At 33.5% G+C, this 14776-nt stretch overlaps 2 protein-coding genes across 9 annotated transcripts; both read left to right on the forward strand.

The window, feature by feature from the left end:
- The first annotated feature begins 421 nt into the window (after positions 1-421).
- On the forward strand, positions 422-6308 carry LOC107813259 (uncharacterized). 5 transcript variants are annotated; one of them, XM_016638499.2, is made up of 5 exons: positions 422-559; positions 1663-2620; positions 2815-3010; positions 4783-4865; positions 5827-6308. In XM_016638499.2, exons 2-5 carry the CDS (start codon positions 1811-1813, stop codon positions 5899-5901), a joined length of 1164 nt encoding a protein of 387 aa, XP_016493985.1. In that variant the 5' UTR covers positions 422-559; positions 1663-1810; the 3' UTR covers positions 5902-6308. The 5 variants fall into 5 exon arrangements, with proteins under 5 accessions (XP_016493985.1, XP_016493986.1, XP_016493989.1 ...); XM_016638500.2 differs by having other exon boundaries at positions 1666-2620; XM_016638501.2 differs by lacking the exon at positions 422-559 and adding an exon at positions 592-865.
- A 2841-nt stretch (positions 6309-9149) lies between these two features.
- On the forward strand, positions 9150-13088 carry LOC107813260 (calmodulin-7). Of its 4 annotated transcripts, none has more exons than XR_001654287.2 (4): positions 9150-9420; positions 10498-10867; positions 11950-12110; positions 12880-13088. XR_001654287.2 is itself a non-coding variant. In XM_016638504.2 (3 exons), the coding sequence occupies exons 1-3, from the start codon at positions 9345-9347 to the stop codon at positions 12977-12979; spliced, it is 546 nt and encodes a 181-aa protein (XP_016493990.1). In that variant the 5' UTR covers positions 9150-9344; the 3' UTR covers positions 12980-13088. The 4 variants fall into 4 exon arrangements, 2 of the variants coding, with proteins under 2 accessions (XP_016493990.1, XP_016493991.1); XR_012702227.1 differs by having other exon boundaries at positions 12883-13088; XM_016638504.2 differs by lacking the exon at positions 11950-12110.
- The last annotated feature ends 1688 nt before the right edge of the window (positions 13089-14776 follow it).

The raw sequence follows: 14776 nt of genomic DNA on the forward strand, positions 1-14776 counted from the left end.
TCAATTTTTTATTTATTTCCCTATACTTTCGATAATTTGATTCATTCTTATCTATATCATATCACCGATATAATGAAAACCTAACACAAATATATACCTCTCTATTTCAGGACCAAGTACTAGAAGCCATAATATAAATGGAAATCATATACAAAAGGATTTTATCTGATTTTCCATATAGGTGGTTTAAATATTGAGTAAAGTACCCCAATAATAAATTCAACAAGAAATATGCTACTTGTACTATAAAAATGGACAAGTAAACCCATATAATAAAAATCTTACACAAATATTAATTTGTAAAATATTTCCATTATATAAGTTGTTTTGAAATATAAAGATTATCTTCGTAACTAGCTGAAGTCAATAATTAAAAGGTAAATAGAAATAAAAAGATAAAGGAATAACAGAACTACAGAAGTAAAGAAAGAAATTAAAAAGAAGTTAGGACGGCTTTTCATAGGACAATACTCAATTCCGCCAGTAATTGTCTTTTTCATCCTTACACTTGTGCGATTTTGTGGGGGTTCTGTTTCTCTTTTCTCTACTTGCTTTCACTGTAAGTTTCGCCCTTCTTTGCTCCTGTCCCTCTATTTTTGGGTAACTGCAAGTTTATTACTTGGGTTTGTTCACTAGTGTGTGTGTGTGTGTGTTTGTTTGTTTGCCAAATTACATACATTGATTTTCCTTTTGAGACGATACATTGATTTGTTTATACCATGCCTTTCGTTTGTTCGTTTTTTGCACGTTTGCAGAATTTTGGTTTGTTTATTTGTTTATTAAAGTAAGAGAACGCCCAAAGAACTGTGGATAGCTCATCTGACTTTGGTGGAAAACTGTGGATAGCCTTTTTTATCCGTTTGATGTATGGTATTTACTTCGCATTTATGGGATTTTATAGATTTATCTTTTCTTTCAACACATCTTGAGTTCTTGGATTCTAGTTTTTTTTCGTCGTTTGAGTCTGTGAACCTTGGATAAAATGCCTTTCAAAGTATTTAGATGATTGTGCATCCAACCGTGTGGTCGAGGTTAATGATAGGTAAAACTATGGAATACCAGGGTTCAGAGTTATCCCATACATGTCCTAGTGGAAGGTACCATGTATCCTTCCAGTTTATGTGAATATTTTCATTTTCCAGATTCAAACTTTGTAAACTTTGACCAATATTTTGGAATGTATTTTTTCATCATATTGACATGAGAAGAATTGCAACTTATAGTACTTCTCGTATAATTTTTGGATTTTAACTTTAAAATATCGGCTTAGTCTAATCCACTTTTGCTTCAAAGATTAGTCAAATTATCTTCCGAAAAGCGAAAAAGTTTACATAAACTAAAACGGAGGGAGTAGTACGAGTATGTTCAACTTTTAAAGAGTTTGTAAGTCTATTTGGAAGTACCAGTAAAGAGTCCCGGTACCCATGTCATACCCATCTGACGCTGGTATGACAAGGCAATGAAGAGTTTGTTTAAGTACACGCAAACACGCATATAAATATGTATATATGTACGTACACACACAAGTTCTTGAAGTCTAATTTTTTCATGTCATGTCTTTTGAATCCATGGCCATTGATTATATTCCTTTCGCTTTTCCATGGTTTGTTTTTTTATGGACATTGATTATTCCTTTTGCTTACTAATGGTTGGATTTTTCAGCAGAATACTTGCACTTCACCTAGATGGTGAAATTTATGAAGTTCATTGAATCTCTTTTTGTCTATGAATTATGAGGGGAATTGGGGTGAAATAGCAGTGGTTTTGCTGTTGTGAGCTGTTCGTTTGTTGGAACTGAATTCCATTATAAATGGGGCGGCCAGGATTGAGGAGCTGTGGTGTCTCGGCGGAGTATTTGTGTGAACAACCGAAATTAGATATTAGTGATAATATTCGTCTAGTGCAACATATTTCAAGATCACAGAATGTTGATGAAAATTATGCCGAGTTTTTAAAGTTTCTCTACAACTATGATATAAATTCTCAGTCATACACAAATGAACATGGACATGATGGCAGTGCTGATGTGGTTGGGGATGAAGCTGACCCGCAGTACCAGATATTTTTGGCTAATGCTAAGCCAGATGGAAAGTCATATGTGCTTAAAGTTGATTCAGAGGATGGCGTTCCTGTGCTCATAAAGTATGAAAACGAGTGTGGGTGTAATCATGGGTGTGAATGTTTGCATCGGAAAAAACAGAAGGATATGGAGATGCAAAAGGATCCCGTGGATGAGAAAAATTTGCTCAGTAGCATAAAATCCTTGGGAGACGTGGATGCAATATTTGAGCCTGTCGATCCTATTTCTAAGAGGAAACTTGGGATTGTGAGCCGGAAGCGTAGCACGGAAAAACAGGGTGCGTCCAAGCGTCAGGGCAAGTCGGAGACTAAGATAAGGTCAGGTGAGGAGAAGATGATGGAAAAAGGGAGTAAATCAGTTAATGTCACAGGCAAAGAAGAAGCATCTGATGTAGAGGAAGATTATAGGTTAATCCTGGAAAATCTTCAATGTAAGAATTGGGGCTTGAAAGCCTTGTTAAGAAGCGGTACCGTTATTGAATATGAAGCCGTGGAAGATGACGTCGAAATCCTTTACAACAATAGTGGTACACTCAACAAGGTAGGAAGGTTTAACCTTACAGTTTCTTTAAGAAAACACCACGAGAGTATGTTCTTCCGATCTTTGTTTCTCCTCCCTATTTTCTCTTTCGCCTTTACTTGCTCGGTTTCAAGTTTCTGGAAATAGTTCCTCATGATACTTGTATTTTTAAATGAGCTTCAATGAATACTAAGATCGAGGATACATATCCACAGATAAATGTGCGGTCTAAGTTCAGGCAGAAAGTCATGGATCTTCTGAAGAAGCCTTACGATCAAAATGAGTATGAAGAACTATGGAGTGATGTTAATGCTAAAAAACCAGTGCTAAAGCATATGGACTTGCGTAATGGGAAAGTGAAATTTTATGGGACACAGAAAATGGGAAAGTCATATCTGGATCACCATGAAGGTAAGGTCAACATCCTGTAAGTTAGCTTTTCATCGTCTCAATTGTATGATTTCCAGTATTTTCAAAGTTTCGGTAGCACTGCACCTCGCGTAGTTTCTGCTGCATATGTCAGTTCAGGTGAATTCTATATCCTCTCAAACGTTAGTAAATATTTGGATAATGGTTGTCATCTGTCATTGAACTCAAATGGCTTGGAGTAACTTCCTTTGTTTATCTAAAACACTTTACATTTTGTAGTATCTGATCTCATCTTTGGATGTCTTGCTAGTTTCTGTAAGGTATGGTGTCAATGCAAAAGAATAGTACAAAATGTTGTAAGATGTCACCATAGTATAAAGGATGACAAATCCAAAAAGATTTAATGGAATTCTGTTCATTTATACCACCTGCAGGCCATAGCATAATTAGGTTGATTATTGACTAGTTGCTCCAGGGAAGGTGCGAAAACTTTCATTGTATTGTTTCATGCTTTTCTATTGGATGTTTTTACAGCCTTCCAAATTTCAGAATTGTCATGGTGAAGTGTAGGACAGTACACTTGTGGATGAACTATGGAAAGGAAAAGAAATAGAGAAAATTATGAATTATGAACTGTAAGAAACTAAGAATACTTTTTCAACTTTAGCTGCCCCAATTGTTAGTTTCTCACAAAGTTTTGTACTTTTACTAGAGTGAGATCCTCGTCCCTCGGAACATCTTCAATAAAGATACGAGAATATTTCACCTTTATTACGTTTGAAGCCAGTGTCTGTCAAGCTGCAAAAGTTTTAGGTCATTAATATGCACCATATTGAGGAATCTTACTGATGGCAAAAAAACTGTGTTCTATATTTGGATGAAATTCAATACTTATTATCTTTCTCCAACATTTTTACATCCACGCTTTGAATCATAAATGTCATGCTTCGCTAGGTTTGAAATATTGATATAGTGCTCCAGGTTCATTTTCGGGCTGCCCTGCTTCAGGTGGATTTTGTCAAGAAATCTCTTAAAATTTGTTTCTTGATTATATTTAGGACCAGTCTTACCACTCTAGAAAAAAAAGATGGACTAATGTTATCTTGTAATTTAGAAGTCGTTCTGCAGTTAATCCCTTTTTTTTTCCATTTTAAAATTCAGAAACAATCTGTTTCCTATGAAGCTTACCATCTAGGGTATCACTTCCAGACTATATGATAAGTTGACCATTTGCAACTAGTGCACCATAGATTGAACTTTTTGCATTTTTATTTTTGATAAGGGGATTGAAATTCTAGCATTAATAGACCAACGATAAAAAAATATTGTTTCTTGTATGTCCATCAAGGAGTAACCCTTCTCTTCTTTTCTCTTGGGAATTGGAACCCAAAGGCATAGAAACACTAGCTCATTTCTAGTTGAGTGACAAAGGAAACCAGATTATATTGTAAGTTGTGTTCCATTGTTCCTTCAACTACAAAAATCCACGTTTTGCGTAAAAGTTCGCCTATTGAAACAATGGGAGCTCTTTGTTGAAAGCTAGTTGTTCTTGGATTGTTTGGGATGTTTGGGCATTGTCGATTGCTAGAAACATTAACTGCTGTAGAAGATTTTCCTTTTCTTACTTTTGCAATTTTGATGTATTCAGATCAATGCCAATCTTCACCTTCATCTTACTTTTTGTGGGCTCTCTCTCTGAATTCTCTGCAGTTTCGGCACTATGAAGTCATTCAAACTTTGTGCTTCCTCAATTTTACTTTAGTTTCACTATACCGTCGTTACATGATAGTACATGTTTCAAATTATACCTGCAGACCTTCAAAAAAGACTTAAAGAAGTTGATAATGATAATAGGAAAAAGTTGAAGATCTTGCGTGGCTTTTTCTTTTGGTTACAGGTGAGTGGTTCATCTCAGCACAATAGTGCAGAATACATTGATGTTTTCCTTTTGGATTGGGTTCTTGATATACCTCCACCTGTCTGTTGCTAATCAATGAAAGAAGGTTGTTGGTCAAAAGATACTGTTACATGGATGTATGTTTTAAATACAAGGTTTAACGCTATCTCGAGACCTTAAAGTTGCTAGTTAGAATTTGAATTCTGGATAAAAAAAGGACTAACATTGTAATCCTTTTATTAACAACATTAACAAATGAATGATGAGGTTTATGAAATCAGCAAGTACCTAATTGCCTCACCTTATGAAAAGTAACAATGTTTCAGTTTAAACTCTTGTTTGGGCTAGTTTCCTATGCATTTTCACTAAACTAGGTAATGATTACATTGATGACAAATTCAGAACTAGCAAAAAACATAAAACACTTTACCATGTGTCGTGCTTCTGTAGCCAATGCCAGCGAATGATTTTTCTTTATTATGAATAATTAGAACTAAGTTTCAGAGAAACATCCAATGTGTTAATATGAGAAGACAAAACACCATTGCCCTTTTGCATCTTGTCTAGTTCTGCAGTGACCTATGTTTAAACTTTCGAGTGATTCACGTGATCAGAAAATTTGGGTAATTAACAACTTCGTCCCATTGAAGCTTCAGAAGAATTGAAATTGTTGTATTCATACGCCGGTTGAATATAAGGATTATGTGTTTACCCGAGTGCTGATCCCATTTGTCTAGTACAAGTAGTTTCAGGATGAGCACTCAACCATATAAATCCGATACTTGAATTTCAATAATCATCTTAATCAACTTGTGGGATTATACTGGGGCATATTGTTGTTGTATTGTAACCGTCATATGATTTAGTCAGCAACCTGTTTTTTCGCTATGTTCTATTTATTGCATGCTAATTTTTTCACTGACAAATTTAGTCGTGTATTTTCTCATTTGGTGGTTGCTAGAATCTCACCCACAAGGAATCATTCATACCTTGGAAAGACGCTGAGTTTCTTTCTCGGGCAGCTGAGTCCAGCTAGAAGTGATGCACCTGCAGTCTTACTTTTTTGCAACTAACCACACGAAGACATCCACTGAAACATGTCTATGAAGTATGTCATGGTGAAGACTGGAATTAGCACTGCATTTTATACATGGAAGCAAGCCTAGCAGTGGAACATCTTGTGAATTCTCGGCATGGCTTTGGAATTTTTTTTTGTGATCTTCTAAGTTCTCGCTCCCGCCCCTTCCCCCAAGGCCCTGGGGATTTTTGTACGTCGGATGTAAAAGGAGTTGATGTCAATATGCATGCAAAAGCAAGATCCACATGCAGATTTTAGCTTTTTATTTGGACTATCAGAATTGTCCTATTTCCTTTGTAAGGTGCAAAGGAGAACAGCGGGAGTGAGGTTTGTAGGGAAAAATAAGGCCACTAATAAAGGCATATTCAGGATTTGAAGTTTATGGGTTCCTATAACGATCTCAAGTTAGAAAAAAAAAAAGAAAAAGACAAAAGCAAGGGCAGCTCGGTGCACTAAGTTCCCGTTATGCGTAGGGTTCAGGGAAGGGTTGGACCACAAAGGTGTATTGTACGCAGCCTTACCTTGCATTTTTGCAAGAGGGTGTTTCCACGGCTCCGTGACCTTCTGGTCACATGGCAACAACTTTACCAGTTATGACAAAACTCCCCTTCTACAACAATCTCAAGTAATTTACAATAATAACTAGGTTTACAACCAAATATATATAGATATTTTAATGCATATTTCAAATCACTATAACTAGGGGTGTACATAAGCTGGGTTGGTTCGGGTTTTTCAATTACTAAACCAAACCAATTGTGACGGGTTTTTAAATCTAAAGACCAAACCAAACCAACAAAAGTTGGATTTTTCAATTTCATGTTTTCTCGGATTTTCGTTTTTTTCGCCGTTAAAGTCTTCATAGCACAAAACATTTAACTCTTGCCCCAAATATTTCTTTAATCCTAGTAAGATACAAATATATAAGGTGTTTCTCAAGAAAATAATTCAAAATATGAAATTTGTCATGTCACTATCCTATAATATTCAACAATAAAGATAATAGAATCGTACAAAATAAATATTACTAACTAATAAGCCATTATAAAAATATAAACATAATCTAAAAGTACTAAGTCATGCTAAAATAAATAGACTAATAAGGGAGTATCAATTACATGACTAACGCTAAAGAAAAAAAAAATAGGTTATGCATTTTTATCTAAATCATTGCAAAACAAAAAAATAGATTGTCATTCCTAGTAATGAATTGAATGTCTTTTGTTAGTATTAGTATCGATTTAATTTTGGTTTAGAATATTTATGGGCTATAAAACTTATTGGAGCATTCAAAAGTTCTAGGTCCAACTTTGAAAATAGCACGTTAAAAGATAAACTATGAAAAAGTTTAAGAAATATTTATAAATTACTTTACAAAAAGTATTTTTATGTATTACATAAATTTAAAATTTCTATACATGTAATGTCAGGTTAGTTTGGTTTCGGTTTGACTTTTTTTAGTTAAAACTAAACCAAACTAATTATGATCGGGCTTTTTTTCCAACACCAAACCAAATTAAACCGAAGCATAGTCGGGTTTTTTCATCAATTTGACTTGGGTTATCGGTTTGGTGCGATTTGTCGATTTCTTTTTACACCTCTAACTACAGCATTACTACTTCGCAATTTCTTGTATTCCTTATCCTCAGATATGTTGTGAATGTGAAGGAAAAATGAAGTCCAAGTGTGCTCGCTTTATGACATGAAAGGCGCAAAAGTACTAGTATTGCACAGAACATATGCTATTCCTTTTACACTGATTTTTTTTTTTTTTTAAAAATTTTATAATATGAAATTCCTATAGATTTTGTCACACGTTTTTTTGTTTCAATCATGTAACGAGGAACATAAAATATTTATTCTTTTTTTATTATTTTCCACGAAATGATTATTTGACCCATTCTTACAAAAGAAAAAAAAAATATTTGCATCTAAAACAAATAAGTGTATAATGTGTATCTAACAAAACTTGAAGTGCGGCTGTAAACCAAGTTATAATATAAGTAAAATTAAAGTTGAAAATTAATGTTTAAAAACAATCAATAAGTGTATAATGTTTCTAGCACACCTTGAAGTGCGGGTGTAAACCTATTTATAATATAAGTAGCATTAAATTTGAAAATTAATGTTAAAAAACAACTAATGATGAAGCCAAAAATTTCACTCAGAATATTTAACTTAATATAATGTATAAAAAATATATTTGACATATATACACAAAGTGACACAATTGATGCTTGTGCTCATCGTTTCTGATTTTCAGTTTGTTAGAATTGTTCTTAATTCCGATAGGTAATCAACACTGTATAAAATGCCATTGAAAAATCAAGGATATAATCGTAAACACATGCTTGAGATTCAATTTATACATCTTATATGTGATTTTTAATATGATGAACCAAACATATGTACATGCATTAAATAATGTATGTATCGTCCGTATAGCAGTCTAGTTAGGCATTGACATAGATTATTAATGTGATAAATATATTAATGTAGAGATTGTTATACGATTACTTATAATGCATAGATTGTTATGTGGTAAATTATAATATATGGATTGTTATTAGGTAGAAATGGCCTATTTTAAGGACATTTGTATCTTTAGATACTTTTAAAAATCACGTATGGTAAGACATATTCTTATCCTTCATAAATCTTCGTATAAATTACTCTGAAATTAGTAATACAACTTTTACTACACTTTGCATTATTTATGCTATATATTTATTAAAGAAAACCAAACATTTTATTAGTTACTATAAAGAATTTGAAACCAAAAACTAAATGTTTTATAAATAATAGTATAAGTAATACGGAATTCTATAAGATGATTAGTAAACCCTCTGTTCCAGTCTATGTGAACCTATTTCTTTTTTGGTCCGTTTCAAAAAGAATGAATTCTTTTTAAATTTGGTAACAATTTAGCTTAAAGTTACAACTCTACCCTTAATGAGAACCTTTTATAACCACACAAATACTCTGGGCCCCATTTTGACTTGTTTAGGACCACAAATATCAAAAGTCTTCATTTTTTTCTTAAACTTTGTGCCCAGGTGAACGGAGAGAGTAACTTTTTTCTTATACTCGAAACCATAGGACCCATGTGATTATTACAATATCTAACCAACCAAACTAGCCACTATAGAGTATTGTATTCCCTTGTTGACTAAAAAGACTTGGTAGTATTATTTTCAGTGAGAGAAAAGAAAGGCATAAGCATCAGATGCTCGGGCTCGGCCACCCCACCATGATGATGATGCACCCTTTTGGAATATTGGACGGACCATTATATTAACTCCTCTTTCCCTTCCCCATTTTTCTTCATATCATACAACACATAGTCGCACATTTTCTTCTTCCCTTATTTCAAATTTCCAGTTAAATAATCAAAAGATATAATGGCGGATCAGCTGACTGACGATCAGATCTCTGAGTTTAAAGAAGCCTTCAGCCTCTTCGACAAGGACGGCGATGGTCTGCCTCTGCTCTTTCCCCTTTTTAATAATTCTTTTTCTTTTCTCAGATCCATTCCTATTTTTGCCCTTTTTTTAATGTTGCTTTCGATTGACAGTTTTGTGATCTATGATTTGCAGCTAATTATAAGCTTTGATGTTCATTACGTGAAAATTGTAGGCGAGATACTGTTTCTTTAGTTGGTTGTTTCAATTTTGTTTATTTGATTTTTGATAGAAATGAATGTGAACATGGATCTATGTGAAACTTGTGGCTTCTATATCTTGAATTCCTTAATTGATCTTTCCTAGTAGTTGAGCTTGAGGATTTGTTATTTTGGGGGTTACATATATGTTAAATCAGTTAAATAGGTCGATCGTTTTATTTTGGTTTTTTCCTAGTTGGTGGATTCTACTGGTGAATTGTGATTTCTTTGGCTTTGTTTCTTGATGGATTCTCTCCATTTTGTTCCATGTGGTAACTTGTTTGTAATTGTGGATTTCACTACTTTCCATTTATTGCTTTACCTTGTTGGTAAAGAGCATTCTAGTCTATTCAGTGTGTGCCTATTCAGCAATTAATAGATTATTTAGAGAAAGATCCAAGTTTGGAATTTTATATATGTGACTGTAAATGTCCACAGTCGATAAATATGCAACTTGAGAAGATAGCAGATTATAGTGGGTAGCAATAGTTAGGACTCGAATATGAGTAGCTGCTGGCCCTTGAAACAATTGATTCTTTCAACTTCTTTCAGTTCAAGTGATTTTGCCTATTTGATATCCATTTTCTGTTTGGAAATAATTGTCCCTCTACTAAGATTGAAGTGTGGGATGCTGCATTAATGATGCTTATTTTCCGCTGTTGGGATCACTCATAGGCTTTTATAATCATGATGAAACTTGTGTTTCTGCTGCTCCTTTGTTTTCATTTTTTTCCCTTTGGTATGCTTAGAGAACAAAAAACTGTTGGAAGGTTGATGTTAAGCCTATTTCCCATGTCCATAGAAACAAGAGGAAAAGAAAAGGAAAACCAGCTTTAGTATTGTAAGCTCTTAAAACTAGACATGTTTAGTAATCATGTGCAACCACGCTGCAGGTTGCATCACTACTAAGGAGCTTGGAACCGTGATGCGGTCATTGGGGCAGAACCCAACCGAAGCTGAGCTTCAAGATATGATCAATGAAGTCGATGCTGATGGGAATGGGACCATTGACTTCCCTGAGTTCCTTAACCTGATGGCTCGCAAGATGAAGGACACTGATTCTGAGGAGGAGCTCAAAGAAGCTTTTAGAGTGTTCGACAAGGATCAGAATGGATTTATCTCAGCAGCTGAGCTTCGTCATGTCATGACAAACCTAGGTGAGAAGCTTACAGACGAAGAGGTTGATGAGATGATTCGTGAAGCTGACGTGGATGGGGACGGGCAGATCAACTATGAGGAATTCGTCAAGGTCATGATGGCCAAGTGAGAATCCAACTTAATCTTTAAAATTAAAGTACAACAAAAAGGAACGGCGGATAAGTCTGATGAGGTTTCTATTTCTGGTTAGGATGTCTTCTTTGGCTTATTAGCTTCGTCTGGGTGCTTGCCTATTCTATTCTCATTGTTTCGTAATGATGTTCTTTGGTATATGCTTTTTTGCTCCCTTCCTATATTAGTAGCTTGTTTGTTAGTAAGTATTGGTATTTTCTTCAACATTTGATATTAAACCTACCACAATTGTGGGAACCTTGAATGTCTTTGTTTTTTCCTCCCTTTTGAATGAGTAATTTCATCTATATTTTCACATGTGTTTGTCTTTATTCTACAAGTAGTTTTTTGTGTTTCGCTAGACTTGGACGAACCACATACTCCGTATCAGGGTAGTCTAAGATTATGTAGGTGTAGGAGACTTATATGGTTATACTCTTAACATCATTTGCGCGCCTATCTTTTGGGTTTATCATAAAGCTTTCTTCTTTGGCATAAAGAAAGCTTGTCCCATCTACAATTTTGAGTTAAGGTGCGGAAGTTATGTTGAGGTTGTTTTTCAAGCCTCCTTTCCATTTATTTGTGGAATGTTGAGCTTGACCTCCATCAAGATTGGACCTGTGGCCATTAAGCCAACTCAAAAGGTTGTGCGTCGAGTATGGTTCGTGTTATATAAAAAATGGCAAGGAATGAAAAGAAGTTTAGTATTTATGTTGTCTGCTTACTAATTTGAACAGAAAGGAAAGGAAATTATGCACCTAGGTTTGGTTTAATGGTCAATAAAGTGGATACAAACCTTGAAGATCATTTACAAGTTTCTTCTCATCTGTCTAATCATTGGCCAGTGGAGTTGGCTCGGACAGTGCTGTCATAAATAAACGGGAAAGGAAACTATTGCTCTCGGCAATGTCCCAAATGAAGCTTTTGCTAAAGAAGATGACTTGTACTGATCTTACTTTCTTTTCAAATCTCTTTACCTTTCCTTTTCGAACAAATTCCCTTTATCCAAATGCATTTATAGTGGAAATAGAATCTATTACTAACATTTTGATAGAAAAAGTGACATTTCATTTCAGTACAAATATAGCTAAATTTGTCCCAACACAAGTGGATTATAGAAGGGAAAGTGAGCACTCAACACAACATTTATTCCCCTCCTGGTAGATTGGACTTCCCACCCAGAAAAGAATAAAAAGGAGAAAGGAATCTGACAATTATTGCTTTTGTTTCACATCAGGTTAGGTTTCACGCAAAACTAACTCGATTAGTATTTTCAATACTTGTTGAACTAAAGAGATACTATTCGCTTTGAGTTGGGTTCTCCTTTTAGGGTAGTAGAGAATACTTTTTGGCAAAACAGCGGCCAACTATATGAAGAAATGTGCCATATCATTCTATACGTTGAAATATACTTTACTTTATTATTATTTCGGGAATTAAAAAAGGCTTTTCTTTGAACATGATTTTTAAAATATTTAAATTTGAAACTCTTCTGACCTAAAGTAATTTTTTATTTAGTTTTTTATATATGTAAATTTAATTTTAAAATATTAAAGAATTTATGATCAAATTCACACCAAAATTTAAATAGTTTAAACTTCATACTTCGGATCCTGCTACATAAAAATTGAATTGAGGTAGTATTTTTAAATTTTGTAAGTTACTAAACATATTTATAACATATCTTTCTAAATGTTTTTATTTTGAGGAACTAGTATACCTATAAATTCATAAAAATTCTATATAGTTCTTGCAAAGGGTTAAATTAGCAAAATCTTCGTCTCTTTCCTTTCTTCATCTATTTCCTTTTTTCTCCCAATTTTTTCCTTCAACTTTTTTTTTTCGTTTATATTTCTCCGTGCTAGTTTCTTGAATATTCTTTTTATCATCTTTTCTTTCAGAATGATACTCCCTCCGGTCCAAAATAAGTAAAATCTTTAATTAAAACGCCAAGAAAATTTAACTCCTTAATTCACATGAAGTCATGTCATTTTTATTATTTACAGCAGGCGGCGAAGGAGGATTGAAGAAAGTAAAAGAGCCTACTCAATCTCACAGAGCAACGGAAGGAAAAGCCGTAAGAGAGATCGATGCACAATCCTGTGATCCCTCCTTAATTATTTTTAAACAAAATGTTTTAAGTATTATGACTTACGGTTCGAAATTCGATAGATAATAAATGTACTCCTTCGATTTTAGTTGTTGTTGTATCCTAGTCTACGACTAAATCTGTCCTCAGCTTTATGTCTTTGATCGAAATCTTCTGTTTTTTTTTTCTTTTGTCCTAATGAAATCTTCTGTTTGCTTGTTATAACGTCCTAGTCTTCAAAATAAAATAAGTCAGTATTGTGCTCTACCATTCATGGTTTCTAAAGTTTTGATACTCCTATAATAAAAGTAGCTCTTTACCATCTGAATGAACTTTTCACCCAAAAAAGGGGGCAAAATATAAAGTTGGCCTTCGGCCGAAATTAATTGCATTTGTTAAAAAAAAGAATATATATATATATATATATATATATATATATTATCGGCTATTATTTTTTAGAGCGGCTAAAAATATATATTTCTTAAAAATAATTGATTGTCAATTATTGGTCATTTGACTATCACAATTTTAAATAAGTTTTGGGACCGTTTGTCCATTTCAATAATCATACTTTCCTTTATCTGTTAGCATATATCTTTTTTATTTGGTTTGCCAAAAAAAGCATTACGCTTTGTGTACTAGAAATCCAAACTATTGCCATATTCTTTTTCTTTAACTTTTCTTGTGAGAATATTTGAATGGAATTGTCTATAAATGATCCGTCTCCACAATGAAAACACAAATATATAGAAATTTTTATAATAAACGATATTTTGTCCTTATTTACAATAATGTAAATGAATTAAGTCATATTTATAAAAGGTATCAGTATAAGCAATTGATTTTGGTAATAATAGCTTTACTAATACATGAAATTAAGTCTCCAGTATGCAAATCATAACACTAAAATTCCGGAAAATGCAGAGGACTACGATCAATGGTACTACATTTTAGTAAACATGGTACAACAAACAAAAGCAGGACTTTTAATTAGATGACAATACTACCCATGTTTTTCCTCTCCAATTCCCACTAATATATATTTTTGTAAAATTAATCCAGCTGAGATTAAATCTTTTTTCACTTGGTTAATTATATCTTTGACTTACCCTCATCTGTTTTCTCTTTTCTTTTCAAACTCATATTGTTCTCTCAATCGTGAAAATAGCACGGCTAGCTAGTTTTCGAACTGGTAATTGAAAAATAGCCAGCGTTTGCAAAGTCATTGAAAAATAGCCACTATTTTGCTGCAACACAGAAAGTTCCAGCATAATATACTGGAGATTGGTGCACGTGTATGAACTTCCAGCATGTTATGCTGGAACTCCAACGCACGGAAAGTTCCAGCATAATATACTGGAAATTGGATCATTTGTGTATGAACTTCTAGCATATTATGCTGGACCAGTATATTATGCTGGAACTCCAGTATATTATGCTAGAACTCTAGTATAATATACTGAAGTTCCAGTAAACTCCATTATAATATGTTGGAGTTCTAATAAATTTCAGTATATTATACTGGAATATTTTTCGAATTTGAACAGTGTTGTCGTCTAAATTTATCTTTACATGAAAAGTGACTAAAAATTTTGATTACTTTTGAAATTATGGCTATTTTTCAATTATCACTTGTAAATCTGGCTATTTTTGAATTTCTCCCCTCTCAATCCCAAAGGTTAACTTCTTTGTGGGCCTGAGAGCAAATCCATAGAGATTTAGATATTAATATTTTTATGTTGATATTATTTTCATTCCAAATTTGATACGTTAATCCAATATGCCAAATAATTAAGGGCCGGTTGATGTAAAAT

This window comes from Nicotiana tabacum, chromosome 18 (assembly GCF_000715075.1).
Source record: "Nicotiana tabacum cultivar K326 chromosome 18, ASM71507v2, whole genome shotgun sequence".
NCBI classification, from domain to species: Eukaryota; Viridiplantae; Streptophyta; class Magnoliopsida; order Solanales; family Solanaceae; genus Nicotiana; species Nicotiana tabacum.